The following is a 21,744-nucleotide window of genomic DNA, read 5'->3' as shown; positions in this document are numbered from 1 at the left end:
GCAAGAGGGTTAGCACCTGCTTGTGTGTTGTGCCAGGCACTAGCATGAACGTGAGGTGAAAGCAGGCCCCACCTGGGTTATAGAACCTGACAAAATTCCAGCTTGGGCAGGCAGGAGCCCAGAACAGTATAGCTCTTACCTGCTGGCCTGGCTCTCCAAATCCATGAGCTGCTGGGGTCTTCTGGGACTGCTCTGATGCTCTGGAGTGCTGGGGTCTTCGGGCTGCTGTGTGGGTGCAGCTGGGTCTCCCTGGCCACCTTTTGGGGCTCCAGGCTTCTCCTGCCAGGTCTCTCCCAGGTTGGTGACCACATTCTTCTCCTCAAAACCAGCCAAGGAGCTGAGGAAGAATGAGTGCCCTTATGGAGCAAACATTGTGGGACTAGTCCTTGCTCACCCACTGTGCCCTGATGTCACCTTCTGTGGGCATAGCAGGGTTCTCTCCTGGAGAGTGGGACAGAGAGGATCCCAGCATGGCATCCATATCAGGGAGCAATCTGTCTCTTCCTCAGGAGGACCCCCAGTACAGCTACTCCCTTCCCACAGATAAAGGCCAACTCACATGTACCAGGTGAAGCCTGAGCTCAAAAGATCAAAGGATGCTTTTGCTATCCCCTGAATTCAGCAGGGAGAGAGTGGCTTCCTGGATGTCCCATGCATCGGTCCCTTCGGGAGGTCTTCCTTCTTCCCTGGCCTCACATCACACCAACGTTTGCACCTCCCATCCCCATCCCCATCCCCATCCCCATCCCCATCCTAAGGTGCTTCCAAGGGTTTTGTTGTCTCAGCTGGTGCCTCCTCCAGAACCTCTATCCTGTGTGATGGTGCTGCTGCCTGGTGGCCTCAGGCAACAAAAATGTCATATGCCCACTAGGCCAAAGGAAAAGACTGAGTCAGGTTATTGAGAGCATGAGCCCAGCATTCCATAAAATGAAAACCTAGTTCCCCATCACTTGCTTCTGGCTCATCCTGAACTCAAACATCCCAAAATCAGCAGCCTGCCTTCGATTGATGGTGGGGCTACCTGAGGACAAGAAGACAACATCACCAGCTATATCTCTAGCCGTGCGACTCTTTATTTATGAAAGTAAATCCCATAGTAGGCAGGCTCCCTGCCTCCAAGCTGGAATAACAGGGGAGCAGTGACCATACTTTTTGGAGAGTATGCCCTGAAAGCAATGTGACTCTTCAGCCTCAGGTGGAGGGAACCAAAGTATCCCAGCAGGGACAAGCCAAATATTGCCTCCAGCTGTACCTGGCAGATCTGCAGGCAAGTGAGTAGTGCGCCTCTCTGTGCTGCTTCTACCGATGATCTGTTGCATCCCTTAGCCAGTCCTTTAGCCAGAAGGATGCCAAAAATGGCCTGTTTACATAATGCCAGTCCTTTAGCCAGAGGATGCCGTGATACATCCACTTCATCTCTGCTTGTGACATACATGCTTGAGCCAAAGATAAACCCAGAAGGCCTAAAGAGTTTGTCTCCTGACTCTGGGAGCCCTGAGCTAGTTTTACCATGGATTTAATCAGAGTCCTGTTCCATCCCATGTCCTCTATAGAATTATGGTAATAGAGGTTGTCCTCGTCAAGTTTGTGAATAAAGCCAAGATTCGCTGCAAAGAGCAATGTGCGGGTCTACTGCAACACAGGGACAAGTGGATGAACAAGGCTCCTTTGACCTTGGCCTCAGAGAAGAGTTACTACAGTTATAGGAGGTTTAACCCATCTGATCCATAAAAAGGAAATCTTAGTAAAGTGTCACAGGAAGTCTTGCTGAGCAATGTAACAGCCTAGACGTATTCCAGGCCCGTAATGAATTATCTTAAAGTCAAGTGTTTAGAGATAGGCAAGGTAATACTCCTGGCTGTAAGTAGATCAAAGATCTAGTAGCCTAATACAGATACTGCCAATCTGATTCTTGACACAATCACACTCTCTGCATGTGAAAGAACACCCTCTTCCTTTATTGCACTACCTCCAATAGACTCCTTCACTGTTTGCCAACAGTTGTCCACAGTGAATAAATGTGCTTAGCTTAAAGTTCACCTGTTCTTTATGCAGCAAGATCATAAACCTGAAATACCCAGATTGCAATATAACAAAGAGGAAAACATTATGTTTTAGATGTAAAGCCTAAAAACAAAAGTTTAGTGGGGTCCTGGCCAGTGCGGCTCAGTTGGTTGGGCATCGTCCCATGCACTGACAGGTTGTCGGCTGGTCAGGGCACATGCCCAGGTTGTGGGCTGGATTCCCAGCAGGGGTGGTACAGGAGGCAGCTGATGGATGTCTGTCTCTCACTTGGGTGTTTCTGTCTCCCTCTCCCTTCCTCTCTAAAGTTCAATAAAAAATATTTTTAAAAAGTTCAGTGGGGGGAATATGAGTTACTCTGTCTTATTAAGAGAAATTAGGCCAATAAAGCTGGTAAAGGGGAGCAGAGGCCAGCTTGCCGAATGTCCTTGAATAGTTATGGTGGAAGGAGGTATTCTTCTGGGGCTGCTCTATTTGGCTTTAGGTTTTTATAAACTTTGTGCCAGGAAATGCTTTACACAAACCCATTTAACCCTCACAACACCCCAGTGTGATAGGAACTATGATTATGTCTATTCTAAAGGTGAGGAAACTGAAGCACAGAGTTGATGAACAAGATACCCAAGGCCACAGGACGAGTAAGTGACACAGCTTAGATGTGATACCAAGCACAGGATTCCATGCTCTTAATCACTGTATCATACCACCTCTTCCTGTACGTGTGATGAAGCAAGATCAAGTTAGAATAGGGCGGAATTCCTCAAGTTTGGGACAGCTCCACTGACCTTCAAGGTCTCCCCGCCCACCCCCATCACATTTTCTCATCCAACTCCTGGGAACTAAGCCTCTCCCCACCGAGCCCCAGAGCCCAGAGCAGGTAGGTCTGCCCGGGTTTCCCTTACGGGTGGATGGTCAAGCTGCCCTCTATACGTGTTATAGCTCCTGCCCCCGGACAGCTCTGAAGACCAGGATCCAGAGTCCAGGGATGACTGAATCCAGGGCACCCTGCCGAATAGGATGGGGCCACAAGAGTCCCTTTTGCCTCCTCGAGGGCAGCCAGCTCCCCTTCTCTCTCTGGCCTCCGCGTGGACTGCGGCAGTAGGAGGGGCTTCACCTCCCAAGGACAGTGGGAAGCCGGGTTCCCCAGGCCAAAGGGGAAAAGGCAGGGGGCCATCATGGCGGCCAGGCCCATCTATGATCCTCGCGCGCCATCTGGAGGCCGGCGCCGTCACGGCCTCAAGAGAAGAGTCGGGGAAGCCGCTCTCGCCCAGGGCAGCCATTTCGCTTTATGGATTGTCGCATTTCCCGATATGCACTGCAACCAGAACTTGCGGCTGCAGGAAATGGCGGCCCGCGCAGGCGTACACACACTGGAAGGAGGCGCATGCACAGGCGCACACAGGAAGGTTTCCAAGCTGGGGCGCTGGAGCACGCACGCACGCACGTACGCTGGGGCGCAAGCGGAAGCATGCACCAACGCGAGCACTCAGGCACTCACGCACGCTGAGCCCAGGGCAGTTAGGCAGGCACAGGTGCACACAGTAAGGTTTATTGCCCAACTAAATGCGAACAGATGGAGGTGCACATCTTCTGCGCTCGCTGCCCAGACCCCTGGAAGACTGTTAGCTTCTCTCTGAGTTGACCTTTTTTTCCCCTTCCTAATCCAGAATTTCCTGGTTTACCATAGAAATCGTGATAACTCTAGAACAGGGTTTGCCAACTACGCCACTACTGACATTTCGTACTGGGTAATTCTGTGGTGGGGGCTGCCCTGTGTACATTGTAGGACTTTGGACAGCATCCCGGGTCTCCATCCACTATTTACCAGTAGCACCCTCTTCCCAGCTGTGAGAATCAACAGTGTCTGCAGGCGTTGCCAGGTGACTCCTACGGGGTGGGAAGACAGGGGAGATGCCCCTGGTTCAGAACCACTACGCTACAACAATGGTTCTCAACCTAGACTGAACATGAGAATAAACGGGGAGCTTTTAAAAAGATATTGATGGCGGAGTCCCACCCCAGAACAATTTAATCTCTTCATAGAGCTCAAGAAGCTTTTTTTTTTTTTTTTTAAACACTCCCTGAGTGATTCTCAAGTGCAGCCAGAGTTGCGAAACACTGTGTTCAAGAAAGCATGTTTTGATTTTGCAAACTTGTATACATCAGGGGAAAGTAGTTCCCAGCCTGTGCTCTAGAGTTATCCATATCTGGCTTCTGTTCCTGGCTCTGCTCCTCACAGGAGCCCTCTGTTTCCTCCACAGTTAAACTACATCAGAAGTCAGGTCCTTACCCAGGTTTGGGAAATAGTAGGTGAGATCATACATACAGAATGCTTTACACATTAACCAGCTAAGTTACTGGTTCTGGGCCTTGAGAATAGGCTCCAAAGAAAAGATTTCATAAACCAGCTTCTTAAAGTTTTTTTCCTGAGGTTTTTATTAGAGCCTCTTGCATTGGGACTCAGCTCTGCCACTTGTAAGCCCTTGGACAAATCACAAACTTTCTATGCCTCCATTTCTCCATCTTACTAATTTCACAGGGTTGCTGGGAAGATGGTAAAGCAAGTAGCAAAGCACACTATGGGTGTCAGCTATTTTCTTCACTCTATTGTCAGTGCAATTTGAAACAAAAAAGTCACATAATAGGGTCTCATACTTTAGAGATCCTTTGCCTACACCCCCCCCCCCCCCCCAGCATCTCAGTTTCAGTGGAGATCACAAATGTAACTGCAGTGTGGTGTGAAAATGCAAAAATGCACTAATCTTTTAAACACCTAAATTAGACCATGTTCCTCTTTGGCTTAAACTTGAAATAAGATCCAACCTCCTTATCATGACTTACCAAGGCCCTGCTCCATCTACGGTCCCCCTGGCTAGGTTCCAGCCACTCTATGCTTTGGAACACGTTGAGCACGTTCCCACTGCCGGGTTTTTAGGTTTGCAGTTCCCTATATGCAGCTCTTTTCTCCTTTCTCTTCCTAGAGTTAGTTTCTTCTCCTCCTTAAAGGAGCTCCTCTGACTTACCTTCCTCTCTCTACCCACGTAAGCAGTAGCCCTCCTCACTGCCATCACTCTATCTCAGCACCCTGGCTATTTCTTTCAGAGCACTGTTTTTCCCAGGAGGCACAGAGACCTGGGTTCCAAGCCTTTTTCATTCTAATTAGGTGCAAATCTCGCAGGATTGTGGGGAGGACTGTATGAAGCACTGTGAGAAGAGGGCTGTGCAGTTAAATAACTGTTGTGATCTCTAACAATACCTGGTATTAAAAGCCAATCAGCCCAGGCCTACCTCAACAAGCCTCCTGTTCCACCATCACCCCCCCCCCCCCCCCGGCCCCAAGGACCCTCAGTGCGAGTCAACTCAGTTACATACAGTGCCCAGGTAACACCAGGTTGATTGGAGTCCTCTGTATATATTGTTCCCTTTGCTTGGAGGACTCCTATTCACCTTTCAAGAGTCATCTCAAAAGCAACCTTCCCCATGAAGCTACCATGCCTGCTCCTCTTCCCCTGCTCCAGCATGATATGTTGTTCCTGTCTGGGCTAGGTTTTGCCCTTCATCAGCCATGTCTGATTTGTTTATGTGCTTCAGCCTCTAGCACAAGGCACTTGCTGTCCGAGTGGCTGCTGACTGAAAGAGTAGGTGACTTCCTGATTATGGAGGAATTCCTGGCTAAAGGCAACATGATGTAGTGGAAGGCTCCATGGACCCAGAGGCAGAGGCCAGAGGGTTTCAGCTGGGGCTTTGGCCCTTGCCATATGCCTTGGGTCAGCTCATAGGCCTTGCTGGCCTCACTTTCCAGCCAAAGGCTAATGCAAACCTGAGCAGCCTCTCTCCACCACAGAAGCTCAGCTCTGTTGGCTGATACCTTACCTCTTCAAGTTTGCCTCCTCCATGTCTGCTGGGCTATTGCTTTTCCTGTCAGCTGGTACAGCAGAAGCCAAAGTGGCACCAGAGCTGAGGGGGAAAGCACACAGGCCCGCTGAGGCCTCAGACCAAAGGAGACTGGGGGCCCAGGTGCCTTCTCACAGGAAAGGGGGGCCTATACCTGTCAGTAAAGGGTGGCCTCAGTCCTGCCATTAGTGTGGCACAGATGCCACTGTGAGTGATAACATCTTGTGGGCCTTGGCTGTAGCCTTAGCACCTGTGTTCAAGACAAAGCTCTACCCCTGAGGAAGTTTCCTGATTTTGGATTTCAGTGTCCTTGTCTGACCTGCATGTTTTGGGAGTCCAGAAAGATTGTCCCTTACTAAATGCTCTGTATACCACAGCAAAATGGCCATTCCCACTGGTGGATTAGTAGATGAAATAGGACAGAAGCCTGTAGCCTGGGAAGGCACAACCTGTTCCCATCGTACTTTTGTGCCCCTAGAGCCCTGTGCCCTCCCCAGCTGCCTCCACATGCTCCCTGGGATTCCTCCCCCTGACCCTCCTTGCTGAGCTATGCTGCAGTCCCTACAGGAGACTGAGACCTCCTAGCAGAATCTCTTCCCAAGCTCTGCCTTCTGATGTCCTCTTTCTGCCATCTCAACTTGGGTCCCTAGGGTAGGTGCTGGGCTGTTTGGGTCCCCTGACTTATCATTTGTCCTCTCTCCCTCACTGCTCCTATTGCAGGTGTTGAGCTGCAGGTTGGGGAGCCTCCCAGCCTTCCCTCTCCTGTGGTGATCACCTGATAAGAAGGTGGCATGGAGCTGAGAAATGTGAGTGGTATTCTGGGGCACTGGAGCTGAAGCTGAACCATGAAGGCTGTATCTGGAAGTGGGAATGACCACCAGATAGTCACCCCACCCTTACCTGGTGGCCGCTGGTCCACGTTTGTGAGGATGAGAGTGGGCACCATGCACATCCTCATCATCCAAGAGAGGGGTGAAGCCAGCAGCTAAGTATACCCTGTGGAAGGAGGCCAGGCTCAGTCTGGGTTCAGAACTTTGTGTCTGTATGTCTACTTTCTCCTGAGAGGGTAGCTTCTGACACTGACAAATGCTGGGAACTGAGGAGCTGCTCAAACAGATGCTCAGAGCACAATATTCAGATCTCACAGCTGCTTGCCACTGGTGCAGTGTTGCCTAGTGGCTAAGTCCATGCTCCCTGGAGGCACATTGCCCAGATTCAAATCAGCCTTGCTACTTCTCAGCTGTGTGACCTTGGACATATCACCTGACCTCTTTGGGCCTCAGTTTTATCATCAGTGAAATGGGGATGACAATTGTGTCTGCTTCACAAGTTATCTGAGAAGAGTAAATGAGTTAATAGATGCCAAGTACTTAGAATAATTCCTGAGCCTTAGCATGTGCTAAAGTGTTCCTGTTATTAATACTGAGTCCATCAAGTTTATCCATAAACTTGAAACAGATTGAGTGGGTGCTCTCTTGCCTGGCCTTCCCAGGGGTAGGCCACATTCTCTGTCTTTCAGGAAAACTGACTCTTACACCACACCAAGCAGTCGCAGCTCATAGGGTATCTTATCACCTGTACAAGCCTGTACCCTTCACTTATGTAGCACACTCACTAAGAGTTCCTGGTGTTTGTTCCTAAACCCATTCACACCACTTGTAACCATAATCACTAAATTATTAAGTAAACTAATGAGAAATAACTTTTTTTTGGAAAGACAGTAAAAGCAAGTTTCTTAAAAATCATTGTCAAAATCAGTATAGATAAGACGATATAAAAGACTGGGTTAAAAATCATAGAAATCTAGAAGATTCTTCAACTTATTTTGCAATGTAATTTGAGGTTTGGCTTCATTTTAAAGAAACTGAAAGCAAAAACTTCATTTTGTGATGGAGTGTAAGCAAGAAGGATGATCTGGATGAATATTACAAAATGAAGCAGCCAAGAACTAGACCCTATCACTTTGGACCAGAAGTCTTCTATGACAGCCACCAGCCAACTGAGTCAATCTGCATGACTTGCTGGCCAGCACACAGTGATGCAGGCTGCAGGTGTTGGCTCTTGCACAGTCACCATAAGTGACAGATCAAAGAACTGAGGCCCTGGCCCAATGGCCTTTCCTGGCACCTGCTGAGGCACTGTGGTCCAAGGCTGGGGCCTGCTGTCCCCTTCCCATGTTGGCTTGGGCTCCTGAATTTGGAAGTCAGGACTCTGGGTCCAAATATCAGTTGCAAACTAGTCAAGTTAATGAGGGCAGGGAGACCCCAGGGGGCTTGAAGAAGCACAGGCAGCTGGGAGGGCTGGTGGGGGAAGCAATCAGCAGAAGCTCTCCCTTGGGATGCCCTCTGTAGCTTGACTGCCCTAGGGCAGGGTGCTGGCAGGCAGGGTGCAGTCAGGCTCTCAGCAGACACTGGCTTTGCCATTCCTTTCTGGCCATCTGTTCTGAACTATAAATGTTCTAGCACAGCTCAGAGCTGAACTATCTGTGTGAACATCTGCATACCTAACGTTTGTCAACCAGGATGGCTCATGCTTGGTTTGGAACCACTTGGGGACAAATGGGATCTTATTACTCCCCAAATTACTGATGAAGTGGCTCCTGATTCTACCTAGGTCTAAGACCTTAGAGCCCAGCTGGACATGCTTGTCTTCTAGCTTGTCTCACTGGGGCAGCTGCTTTTCCTTTCACTAAAGCTCAGTGCAGAGCTGGCCAGGGGAGAAAGGTGGGGCAGGAAAAGGAGGCTTTGGGGCTTTTGCATGGGAAGGGAGAAAGCAGCTTCTAGCTTGTTCTCAGAGCTCAGCCAAAAAGCAAGAAGGCACCAATTCATCCACCATTTGATCATTCATTTGTTAGTTTGTCCCTTCACTCATTCCCCACACATTCATTCTATCTACCCAGTGCCCACCCAGGCAGGAGCTGGACCTTCAGTTGCAAGTGGGCCCTGGTGCCTACTCTGGAGGAGTTTTAGAGCCAAGAGGAGGAGTACGATTCAAGCATAGGTACTTCCCAGAAGTGGGAATTGCAGGGACAAAGGATGTGGTGGGGGCTGAAGTGCTGGAGATGGGAGATACAGTAGGGAAATGACCAGCAGCCCAAGCAGTTTTAGCTGCTTGACTCTGGCCTGCCACCAGGGACATGAGAGAATCAACAACTTGGGGCCACCTGCTTCCCTTGTGCAGCTCACCCTTCTCTCCCAGAGCTGATGTCTGCTCCAGCCAAGACTTCAGGTGGGGAGCCTATGGCTCTGGATCCCATGTTGCTATCCCTTGACTGTACACTTGACCTGCTGTGGAAAGAGAAGCATTTGCTGACTCTGATTGGATTTTGAGCTAATTTAACTTAATGTCCTGAGAGTGGGTCTCAAGGACCAGAAGCCCAGGCCCTGGGCTGTCATTCTGCACTGCTCCAACTGGAACCAGGCCAATATCAGCAAATATTTCTGCTTTTCTCCAAAACCTTTTGGGCTGGGAGGAGGAGTGGAGCCAGAAAACTCAGGAGGAGGATGGCACAATGGAGTGGGGGGCAATGGCCAACAGAACAAGGCACAGGCATTTGGAGCCACTAATAATTAAACCATAGATCCTGAGGCAGAGACAAATCTTCATCCATCCTTGGTCCCCTTCCCTCATTCCCACGGCTAAGTCCCAGCTAGGGGTGCTGGGTTCCATACTGAGAAGATGGTGGCTCCTATCCACTACTGGCACCAGCTTCCTGCTGAGGAAATGCCCAACTCTCAGCCACTGATCACCACACCTGGGTTCCCCTGATCAGTGAGATGGTTGTAGGAAGGTTGGGCACAACCATGCCCTCTGGACTCATCATTCCTCACCAAGCCTCCACCTCCCATCCTTGCTGCCCCTCCCCCCACATTTCCCTTTGTGCACAGGTCATCCTGGAAGTCCCTTCTAGATGCTCTGATGGAGCCCATGCATTGTTTGGTCACTGACTTTCCCATACTGACAAGAGCTTGGAGGCCTTGTTTTCCCTGGCCATTGGTAGGAGTGCTTTCAATGACATAAAAACACAGTGAGGTTGGGCCAAGGGCTGGAGTGGGGGTGGCCTGGCCTGAAGTTTCATCTTCCTGTGCAACTGGTTTCCTGAGGGATCTTGGCAGGGGTCTGCCCCTCTCCAGGCCTCATGTATTCCTTCATTCATTCTTCCAACAGATATTCACTGTGAACACGGTGAGTAGGGCAGTCCTCGTCCCAGCTCCAACCATGGACCTTAGACTGGGGGCCATGTGAGCTCTCTGACCCTCCGCTGAGTTACCTTTCAGAGTCTGGATTGGGGCCCTTAAGGGCCTCCTCACCAGCCAAGTCTCTCTTGGGCTCTCTGGAGCTGAAGGTTCCCTTGTCCTTGAAGTCCAGGGAAGACCTATGAAAGAAAGAAACATAAGTTAACCACTCAGCAGCCACTCACACTCAGGTGGAGGCAGTTACCTCATCCCTAAATGCCAGCTGTTTCCAAAGAGCTTAAAACTTGATATTGCAGGATTGGCCAAGTTTCAAAATCTCATTACTAATAACTACTGTTGATTGAGGGCCAGACCATGACTCTGCACGCATTAACTCTCCACATCAATTCCACAACAGGGGCACTGTTATTATCCATGTCCACTTTCCAGATGAGCAGAATGAGGCACAGAAAGCCCAAGTGACTCATCTCAAGTTTCATAGGTAACAAGGGGAAGAGCTGTGAATTGAACCCAGTCTGACTTCGGAGTTCTGGACTATAATCCTCTGTGGTGTAAGACTGATCCTAACCTCCCAATTCAACCTCCCTCTGTTTTCTCTGAGGTCATCAGAGAGCCCCATAGTGTGAAACCCAACAGAGACACTCCTATTATTATTGCCATTCAAGACAATAATAATGACCCAGTGGGACATTTCCACCTTCTCTCCCCCATCCATCCATCCTGATTCTGTGACACCACACTCTACTTCCTTTGCCACACCTTCCCAGTCTCCTTTGTTTTTTTCTCTTCGGCCCCTTAAACTTTGATGTTCCCAGTGTTCAACTCCATTTGCATGCTCTGACACCTTGACCGCTTCCTCTGCATCCATGGCATCAACTGCTCCTCTCTGCTTCTTCCCACCTCTCCTCTGTGCTCCTGACCCATAACCCCCACTGTCTTCCAGACTGGTCTTCCAGTAGCTAATGCTAAACCTGGCCAGACCTGACTACTCCAGACCAGCCAGCTGCCTCCTCCACACTTTGGTGTGTGCCCAACTTGCCATCCCCTCTCTCCTTGATTCCCTTGACATTGTAACCCATGTAAAAATCAACATTGAGCCCCATTATTTCAGCTTTCATCTGTCTGCATATAACATGGAAATATCTTGAGCCCTGACCTTTCTCCCAAACCTCAGCCACAAACCATCGAACTCTTCCTAGTAATATGCATTTGGATGCATACAAATAATCTCACCATATATCCATACAAAAAACACTAAGTATTTATATCACCTCTCCCCTTGGTTCCCACTAGTATAGTGAGTTATGGAGCAAAGGTGCAGGGTGGGAGTCAGGTAGCCTGGGTGGGAGTCCTGGATCTGCCTGCTCTTGGCCATGTGACCCTTCAGAGTCTGTTTACTCATCTATAAAATGGACGTAGTGACTGCATCTACTTGGGGCAGGGCAAGGCTTGGAGAATTCTGGCTTTCCTTCTTTCTCTCCAACTTGATTTTTCTGATGGAAAGTGGGAGAGGGGCAGTCCAAGAGCTCTTAATGAGCTTGGCCACTCCCAGATCAAGTGTCAGAGGCCTTATGGCTCCTTCAGAGGCAGCCTGGTTTCCTCCTGCATTTCTAGGAGTCACTTTGCCCCTGTTTCTCAGAGACTGGTCACCTTAGGAAAACCAATGAAGTGGCTTCCAGTGTTGCCTGATTAAAGACATTGTCTCACTGGATGATTCTTGATCATTCCAGTAACAAACACTCCTCCATTCTTATTCTAGGCCATGCCCTGTGCTGGGATCCAAAGGGAATGAAGTCTCTGCCCTCCAGGTGCTCAAGGTTCTTGGGGCAAACTGACCCATGAGAGGACAACTGTGTGGAAGATTCTCTGGTGTAGGTATGAACACAGCACTGTGAGAGTTCAGTGGGGAAAGTCCTTCACAGATACTACCTCAGAAAGAAATGCAAGGAGGGAGGTTCCCCAGAGGAGGGACATCTGAGATGAGACTGAAAAATGCAGAGGGGAAAGGCATCCCAGTGGGCTGGCAAGACTGCTTCTGCCTTTTAGATATGTTACCCAGGTAGAGATGTGGAGGAGGGTCTGGAGACAGGGCCCTAAAAGACAGTTACAGACAGCTGGGCAAGTGATGGTGGAGGCCTGGACCCAGGGGAAGGTAGTAGGGACAGAAATATCTCTAAAATAGAGTGGACAGGGCTCAGTGCTTGACTGGGGCTGGACTGCAGAGGAGGAGCCAAGGAGAAGATCCATTAGGACTCATCTTTGATGCCACTTTCTCCTGGAAGCCTTCCCTAACCACCTCATTCCCATGCTGGTGAGAGGTCCCTGCTCAGAGCTCCCAGTGCCTCAGGGATTATCTTGGGCATACACTCTGGCATCCCTCCCAGACTCCAGGCTTCAAAAGGCAGGGTCCCAGGCCTGGTGCCTTACAGTTGCCTCCCAGGCCCTGACATTGAGGTCAGATGTTCAGTAGGGGCTCAATAAACACTAGTTGGGTGAATAACTAAATGAGCAGGAGAGAGAGTGCTGCAGAGAGGCAGGGAGGCATTCTTCCCTTGGCCTGTCCCTCCAGGGAGAAGTGGCCCCTCTTTGCTCAGACCTCCTCTTGCCCAGGCCCTAACCCCCTGAATTCCACCTTCCTGTTTCCTGGCCATCTGCCCACTCTCCCCAGGCAAGGGCTGGGCCTGATGTGCTCCCTTCCGGTTGTGGCCCCTGTCCCTCACCCTCTCCAGCACTGGACACGGTGGCATCATGAGCTGTTAGGTTGACCCAGTGACTCCACCCCATTCCCAGTGGCTCCCCTCACACAGGCAGAGCAACTGCTCCAGTGACCTCATGGGGCTTTGCAAACCCCATGTCCTCACCCAGCATGGCTGGCCTGTCCGGTCCTCAGGGCTCCGCAGGACTGAGCCACCATAGCTGGTTCGTGTTTACATCTGCCTTCCCCACCAGACAGTCAGCACCTGTGGTCAGGGGGTCTGCTGGGACTCTGCTGGGTACCCAGAGTGGAGCTTGGCTCCCACAGACCAAGTGCTTATTCCCCAATAGTTGTGAAGTAAAAGAATGAGATGGGGACAGAGAGCCCAGGTCGACCATGTCTCCCACCAACCAGACTCCAGGCCTCATCATTTGCCTGCTGGCCTTGTTAACCTCATCTCTAAAATGGTGTGGAAAGAGCATGAACAGCAGCAGGGTCCCTGTACCTCATTCCTTCCAGGTCTGGGGCCATCAGGCAGAGTCCTGCCCCCGGCGTCATGATCTGTAGGCGGACAATCTCTTCACCTCTTGTGCTGTAGCCAAAGGAGAGAGCCAGAGAGATGCTGGTAAGAAAAGTTTCCCCAACTGTTCTGGGCTTCCAAGGGTGTTCTCCCTCAAGAGACTCCTGGCTAGTGAAGTGGACACCCAGATCCATTGCTTTTTTTCCCCCTCTTGGCTTCTCTTTCGCCTTGAGCTTTCTTGGTGCTGCAGCTGAGTTTGGGCCACCGACCTCCAGGCTCCAGAGGAAGGGGAGTGAAGGGCCCCTTCACCAGTCTCACACTCTCAAACCCAGCCCCCTTCAGGCACAGAGAGGAGCCCTTTTGGGTGAAAACGGAAGCACCCAGCCCCAACACCCTGTCTGTAGCTGCTGCCACAAACACTGCCTATGGCCAGATTGGAGTGTCCAAAGTGGCTATTTGTGAGGCCAGTAGGAACTCTGAGCTCATGGCCTAATGCAGACTGATGATGAATAAGATGCCTAGGAAACCTATAAACCAAATTTAAAGTGAGAGCCAGTGGGAGAGGGATGGCAGAGACTGAAGGATGACGGGAAGTGGGCCCATGAGCCCACAGAGGATCAGACATTCTCAGTACTCAGTAGGTCCCTCTGAGGGTTCCTGTGCTCAGAGCCAGGTCTGCAGGTGACAGCACACATCCCTTCAAGTCTGATTCATTTTTTTGGCTCCATTGCAGGGCCTGATACCCAGTAGCCTTGGGCCATGGTGGTGGCCAGAGCTGGAGAGAACCTAGAGCTCCCTGACTTCACCCCAAACCACACCTCTCTAGGTCCACTTCTTCCTTTGGTTGCCCATGGGCACTGGGCTGGGCACTGGGGGTCCAGATGGGGGCAAGCCTCAGGCCTGCCCTGGTGAAGCCCCCAGCCCAGCTGGAGGGAGATGCGAAAGGGGGAGGTGGAGGTTGGCAGGTATCTTAAATGCCGATACCAGATATGGTGCAGCAAAGGGGAGCCACAGGATGGGCTTAAAGTAGGGGATGAGGGCTTGACATGATCATACTGGCACTTTAAAAGGCCACTCCAGGGTCCCTAGGAGGAGGAGTGATCAGAGGAGCCAAAGTGAAAGCAGGAAATTGTGTGAGCCTGGGTGTTGACCCTGGAACCTGGCTCCAACCTAGACTGGGAGTTCGTGGAGGGCTAGATTAGTGGGTTACTCATCTCTGTCCCTCCTGGGGACACTGGAGATGACCAGAGTGAAACAGCAGGGCTGCCAGGGACAGGGCCTTTCCCCACATGAAAGCCAGGAGGGTGCCCAGTCCACATGGGCAGCTCTGATCTCCACCTGTCTCCTCCCATGACAATGATGATGACAGCATAAAACCCCTGGTCACCAGCCTGATTCTGCCCCATCTAAAGCACAGGGTACCAGGGAGCAGGGACACACTCCACTTGGGGATGTTACAGGCAAGTAAAAAAATACTTTCTCACTGGTGTTTCTTGTTATGTCATAGAAGAAATAGGAACAAAGTATTGCCTCAGTCTGCCCAAGCTGACATCTCTCCCTCAACACCTTCCTTCTCCTTCGTCATCCCCTTGAGCAACTGCTTCTTAAAGACCCAGGTCAAATGAGAGATCTTCCAGAGGGGCTGTTATGGGTTGCATTACATCCCCCAAAAGGTATGTTGAAGTCCTAACCCCCTGGTATCTATGAATGTGACCTGATTTGGAAATAGGGTCATTGCAGATGTAATTAGTTAAGATAAGGTCATGCTGCAGTATGGTGGGTTCCAACCCAATATGACTAGTGTCCTTATAAAAAGGGGACATTTAGACACAGGAACACAGAGAGAAGACAGCCATGTGAAGGCAGAGGCAGATATTGGAGTGATGCACTTGCATACCAGGAAGCACCAAGGATTGCTGGCAATACCAGAAGCTAAGAGAAAATTCTAGAACAATGCTCCCCTAGAGCCTTTGGAGGGAGCATACAGGCTTGCCCATACCTTGTATTAAGACTTCTGGCCTCCAGAACTGTGAGGACTAATCCCTGTTGTTCAGTTCACCCAGTTTCTGACACCTTGCCACAGCAGCCACAGCAAATGCATTCAAGAACCTTCCAGCCTCTCCTCCCTTGTAGCCCCACACAAGCCTGCCACCTCCCCAGACCCTCAACCAGATGGTTCTAGTCCAATCTGAAGTTCTCAGCTAGGCTAAGAGCTGCTGAAGGCCAGGAACACTCATTCATCCAGTGCAGCCCCAGCTGCCCGTGGGAATGTGACTGACAGCGGCCTGTGCCAAAGAGTGTGCAACTCATCAGCTAAAAAAGGGAGAGAGGCAGGGGAAGGAGGAGGGAGTATAAGTTTCACCAGCTATCCGAAAGCAGAGTGTTCCTATGAAACCTTTCAAAAGTCGAAATTGAGTAAAGGGAAGAAGCAATGATCTGAATGCTATTTTTGCTTTTTACCTCTTTTCATAAAAGCAAAAATCCTCTTCAGATTTCTTTTGGTTAGCAAATACACATACTAATGTAGGCCTTTTGGCTTTTTTAAAAGCAAACTGGCAGAAGGTGAACTTTCAAAAATTGGGAGATACCTGTACCTCCTCCTCCAGAGCCCACACATGCATTTTACTCAGAGGCCAGCAGGCGACAATATTGGCATCTTTTGTCATTTGAAGAAGGGCCCTGCAAATCAGCAGGCCTCTAGTGGGGAGCACCTGACAATACCAACACCCAGGCACTACTCAAAGGACTTTACAAAGCCTCTTCCTATTTAGTATTTGGGGCAGCCTCAGGTCGTAGTTATCACTGCTCCCTATTTTACACATGAAGAAACTGAGGCACAGAGAGGTAAAGTGACTTTCTCAAGATCACACATCCAGTAAGGGGCAATGCCAAGATTTTGTCTTGTGCTGGAAGCTGTATTCTTACCCACTGCTTCCCAGCTACCCTACGAGGTAGCATGCTGAGGCACAGTCTGCAGGCCCTGCCCTGGTTGGATGAGGCAGAGTGCCAAGGAAGCTTGAACAGTGCTGTGATAGGGCAGCAGTCAGGCCCAGGGGCCCTCACACAGGTCAGTCTTTCTGGGAGAGGGTATCCAAATGAGCTCAGTTTGGAAGGTGGGCAGGAGTTATCCCACAGCAAGAAAAACTAGATTAACCCAAGAAACCAAGCCTGGGGGACATGGAGGGAGGGCCCCTTCCATGTGTGAGCGGTGTATATGGGTGGGTGATGGTGGAGACAAGTAGAGTAGATGTGGACACTGGAGTTGAGGGGCCGTTGGGATGCCCAGGCAGGCCTGGGGTCTGGAGCGAGAATGGAGTTCCAATGGAAAGAAAGAGCTGGAGAGCCCTGAGAACACAGCCTGTGGGCATCCTTGTTTGGCAATTCCTGACCCAACCTTTCAGCCCTCCTTAAAGTCTATAAAGGGTTTGGAACCTAAGACAAGGGTGCTTCTCATGGTTGGCCTGCTGCATGAGATGAGGAGCTGACCTTCAGACTTGAGCCAAGGGGAACAGAACAGGGGCAGGCTTGTGGTGGGGGCAGCCTCAGCAAGACAATGCCTGGGGACAAGGCTATGATATTCTTCTGTCCCACTCTGCCATGAAACAGCTTCTTCTGAGGTGCTGGAAGACCCGGGGTTTGGTTGAGTCACTGCTCCCCATAGGGCTAGGATTCTTTAAGGGTCATAGCCAGGCCTGGACTTCTCAGATAGGCAGGCAGACAGGAGCTGGGCATTGGAGACTGATGATGGCTGCCTGGCCCAGTGCAGGGCCTGACTGGGTCAGGTCAGAGAGGAAGGCTATCCAGGACTGGCCAGCAGCTCACCTGGAAGCTGCCTGGTGGGGTCCAGATATTTGGTGATTGCAGAATCTGAGAAAAACAGCACTATGAGAAGCATTATGCCTGCCTAACCAGCCATTCTTCCGGGAGGAAGCTGACTCATTGTGAGACACCTCTGGTGTCTGGAACATTCCAGAATCTGGTTCTAGTTCTGTTTCCCGGGGCTTTACAGGCAAGTTTTATCTGAAATATACAGCCTCCAGAACTGGGAGACAATACATTTCTGTTGTTTGAGCCACCAGCTGGGGTATTCTGTTATGGCAGCTGCAGCAGACTTACCCAGCTATGACAGCCAGGTAGTGGGTATTAAACATTCAAAGGAATTTTCTGGAATAAATGTCAAAATGCCTCTCAAATCTATAATATAGTACAAATGAATTTTCCTCATATATTCTGTTTTAAAAAGCATATGAAACTATTCATTACTTTTTTAAAAAAAGAGAAATAAAGAAGAATCAGAGATGTGCACTGTTTTGGGCTGAATTGTGTCCCTTTCAAAATTTGTATGTTAAAGTCCTAACCTCCAGGACTTCAGAATGTGCCTGTACTTGGAGATAGGATCTTTAAGAGGTGATTAAGGTAAAATAAGGTCATTGAGGTGGACTCTAATCCAATCTCACTTGTATCTTTATAAAAAGAGGTGATCAGGACACAGACACCCCCAGAGGGATGACTATGTGAGGACACAGTGAGATGAGAGCCATCTAAAAGCCAAGAAGAGGGCCCTCAGAAGGAGCCAATCCTGCCAACTTCTGGATCTTGAACTTCCCGCCTCCAGAACTAGGAGACAATACATTTCAGTTGTTTGATTCACCCAGTTTGTGGGACTTTGTTACAGCAGCTCTAGCAACCTAAGACAGCCCCCATATCCTATCACCCACCAAGTCCCATCAATGCTACATTTGTGAAGAGTTCTCAAATATTTCCACTTGTTCAAAAGTTCTTATGGATAAAAGTTCAGACAAACAGGGAGGATCAAAAGAGGGATTGAGTGAAGAGGAAGGGCTTTCTGGCAGAAAGGCCCCAGGTGTCCCTTCCCCTCCTCTCCCAGACCCAGCCCAGCTGTCTTGCTGCTCCCTCTGGGCAGAGAAGGTCTGCAGCCTCGCTCTCCACTAGTACTGTGGCAGGTGATCAGTTTTTCTCCTGGCACAGAGGTGACCCTGAGGACTGTGAGCACATATAAATCACTGTGGGGCTTGAGTTGAGGAGGGGAATGGGGCTTGCAGTGGCATTATGAGAGCTGGAACAATTCCTGGAGTCCCCAAAAGTGACCTGTAGCGATAGGTGCTCTGCCCCTCTGGCTTCAGGGTCTTCCAAGGGTGCCACAGAGGCACAACTTTTAGCAGACCTGGATTTGGGCAGAGCTCCAAATTCAGGCAGGTGCTTTAAACAACAGCGACAATAGGGTGGTGGTGGTCTCAACAGGACTTAGGCTTCGGCGCAAAGTACTAAGAGGTATTGATTGCTCTTCATTCGCAGGCAAGAGAGCACCATTATCTGCTCAGACACTCAGAGCTCAGAAATCAGGGAAAATCAGGGCCCTGCCTGAAGTGAGATCACCAATGCTCAGCCTGACCCTGCCTTGTCACCCCACTGCCAGATCCTCCCATCTGACCAGCTCATAGGCCAGAGCCAGTTCACAACACCCACCTGGGCTCCAAGCTCCTGGCAGGGCTCAGCAGACTCGGCATGCGCTCAATCCAAATTGCACGAGACACTTTGGCTCGGCCTCTGTCCACACTGGCAAAAAAGGCATCTGTGAGTGGCATGGGGCCTGTGGAGCCTCCTTTCCCAGCAGGAGCAGGAGGACAGGGTTGGCAGGTTGAACTTGGCCAACTTTTAGAAGAGCCGTGAACAAACCTGGTGCCCTGGCGGCAAACCCACTTCAACCTCGTGACACAGATAACCACAAAACAGACAAGAGTTCAGTGCTCTCTTCCTGGAGGCCAGACTGTTTTGCTCCTTTCAGCCCTAGGATATCCAGCCAGATAGGCCCTCACTGACTCTGAGTCTCTGCAAGGAGGTGACCTAGTTCCACAGTGACTGAGTGGCAGGTAGGCCTGGCAGCCACCAGCCCCAGGCAGAGATGAGTGATTGATTACCTGCTGGAGCCAGGAGGGGATTTTGCCAGAGCAGGTGGGTCCTGCCTCTTCTCAGAAGGCCAGTCCTCATCCACCACTTCCACCCTTTGGGCAAGAAAAGAAACAGATGCATCGCTTGCTCAGCTGCCCCTGAAGGACATACTTTCTTTCAGTGGAGTCTATGACCATAAGGTGGCCCAGGCTGGGGGCTCAGCGATTCCACCTTGTGATAAGGACAGCGTACTATGTTGAATAGTGTCCCTCTAAAATCCATGTCTGCTTGGAACCTGTGACTGTGCCCTTATTTGGAAATAGGGTCTTTGCAGATGTTATCATGGTTAAATTAGGGCATGATGGAATAGAGTGGTCCCTAAATCCAATGGCTGACGTCCTTATTAGAAGAGGGAAATTTACACATGGACATGTGAAAGTCATGTGAAGATGGAGGCAGAGACTGGAGTGATGCATTTATAAGCCAAGGATCACCAAGTGTTGCCTGTAGCCACCAGAAGGTAGGAAAGAGGCCTGGGACAGTTTCTCCCTCAGAGCCTCCAGAAGGAACCAACCCTGCTAACAACTTCATCTTGGACTTATATTCTCCAGAACTTGGATACAATACATTTCTGGTGTTTATGCCACACAGTTTGTGGTACTTGAATATAGCAGCTGCAGGAACCTAATATAGCCATCAAGAGCACACCACCTTCTGCTGGCTGTATTCCAGTCAGCCTTTCTGGTCTTCCAGCACAGTTTTTAGTCCTCAGCTCATTACGAAGGTCTTCCCTGTCTACCCAGTGGAATATCCCTAAAATTCAACTTTCCAGAAGTTTCTTCCTTGTCCTCTCCAAATATTCTCCTCTTCCAGAAGATGTCCTTTTCACCTAATGGTGACACTCCTTCCTCACTCAGCTGAAGTGTTCTGATGTCCTGATCATTCCTTTTTAAACCCTCTTCACCCTTTAGTGCCCATCTCTAATATCATGGTCACTTCCAAAGGCTTGGTCAGTCAGGCAGGGACTCCCAATGACAAGCCTCTGGACCCCATCCCCATGATTGCTCCTGTATGGGCATTGTCCAGCCTGTCCCTGGTAAAATGGGAGGGCAAGGGAACAAATCCTTGTACCCCATAACTACTTATGCTTCAAAATCCCAGAGGCCCTTGGAAATACTATGGTTCCATATTGGGTCAGGGGACCAGCCCTGTTAGTTACTGGCAAATGAGAGAGTTCAACCACAAGCTGTGTTTTCTCAGCTAAGCTCCTGCCTACACAGAACTGGATGTTGAGGCCATATGTGCCACCACAGCCACCCAGGTGCTCACCTGGCCTCCTGACAGAAGCCGTCAGCTCCTTACAACTACCCCTGCTCAGGAACAGCAGCCTCACCCCATCCCATGACCCTTTCCCCAGTGTCCACACTACACCCCTGCCAAAAGGTAGCCTTCTCCATGGCCAGCAACAGGCCTCTAAGGCCTCCCTTACTGACACTTACCTCTTTGCAATGAATGGGGCCTGCATCTCCTGGACAGGGCTGCTGGAAAAGAGGTAGAAAGGTGATGTGTTGGGCAGAATCCATGGAGAAGACAGGTGACATCATGACCACTCTGCCCCAGAGGGTCCTGGGCCTCTCTCTCATTCCTAGCACCTTGTCTGTCCTGATGGCAGCAGCCAGATCCCTCAGTTTTCCAGAAAACTACATCTGAGAATCTCAGAAGGTCCAGCTAAGAAGGCCCACTCACCCCACCCTTCACCAAGCAGAGGAATACCGGAACCCTGAAGGGACAGGAACTGTTCAGAGCATGGAACTGGATGGTGGCTGAGCTATATCTCTTGCTGTGCAACTCACCTGGTACTCTTCTTGGCCGCTGACAGGACGTAGGAGCGCTCCCGGGGAGCTGTCTTCCTCACCACACTGCTTGCAGCTTCTGACCTGTGGTGGCAATGGGGCATCTGACAGACAGGTACTCAGAATGGCTCTGGCCACCACAGCAAAGCAAGGGGTCAAAGCCAGCTTAGCGCCTGCTCTGAGGACCATTCAGTGGAAAGAAGAGACCAAAGGAAGTGCAGCCCTTGTTTATTGAGCAATGGATGCTGCCAGTCCACATTGGCTCATTGCTTACACCCCAGGAAGGTAGGTGTTACTATCACCCATGATTTACAGATGAGGAAACTGAGGTATGGGAAGTCGTAGTGGCTTGCCCAGGATCACACATTTAGCTGGTGTCAGAGTAAGCAGTCAATGCCAGGTGGCCTGGCTCTTCCCCAGCACCTTCCAGGCACAGGGATCCCTGTCATTGTGAACTCTGCCGTTAGGATTGCTTGGCTGCCAGGCCCTCAACAGGGGCTTTGCTCTGTTTCTTGAGCTACAGAGGGGGTGGCAGACATTGGGATTGGGGAGGGGCAGACTGAGCCCAGAGAACTTTATTTCCTTGGGTCTTAGCTGCTGCCCAAGCACTTGGCCTCATTTTGGGGTGAGGGGCATTAGAACCTCTAGAGCCTG

General features: G+C 50.4%; 1 protein-coding gene across 2 annotated transcripts in view; it reads right to left on the bottom strand.

Moving 5' to 3' along the window:
- Positions 1–21,744, bottom strand: part of ZNF185 (zinc finger protein 185 with LIM domain) — a 76,872-nt gene that overhangs the window by 34,447 nt on the left and 20,681 nt on the right. The window contains exons 9-18 of one of the 2 annotated variants that reach the window (XM_081125552.1): positions 21,091–21,174; positions 20,737–20,778; positions 19,267–19,350; positions 18,815–18,904; positions 13,313–13,399; positions 10,187–10,291; positions 9,102–9,203; positions 6,817–6,912; positions 5,896–5,979; positions 140–337 (exon numbers count right to left, since the gene is read on the bottom strand). In XM_081125552.1, the coding sequence (XP_080981678.1) occupies positions 140–337; positions 5,896–5,979; positions 6,817–6,912; positions 9,102–9,203; positions 10,187–10,291; positions 13,313–13,399; positions 18,815–18,904; positions 19,267–19,350; positions 20,737–20,778; positions 21,091–21,174 (972 nt within the window). The remainder of the gene's footprint in view (positions 1–139; positions 338–5,895; positions 5,980–6,816; positions 6,913–9,101; positions 9,204–10,186; positions 10,292–13,312; positions 13,400–18,814; positions 18,905–19,266; positions 19,351–20,736; positions 20,779–21,090; positions 21,175–21,744) is intronic. The other variant, XM_081125553.1, reaches the window with a different exon arrangement.

The sequence above is a fragment of the Miniopterus schreibersii genome, assembly GCF_964146895.1.
Source record: "Miniopterus schreibersii genome assembly, chromosome: X".
NCBI lineage: Eukaryota > Metazoa > Chordata > Mammalia > Chiroptera > Miniopteridae > Miniopterus > Miniopterus schreibersii.
The sequence above is the reverse complement of the archived record's forward strand: the minus strand, read 5'-3'. Positions and strand labels throughout refer to the sequence as shown.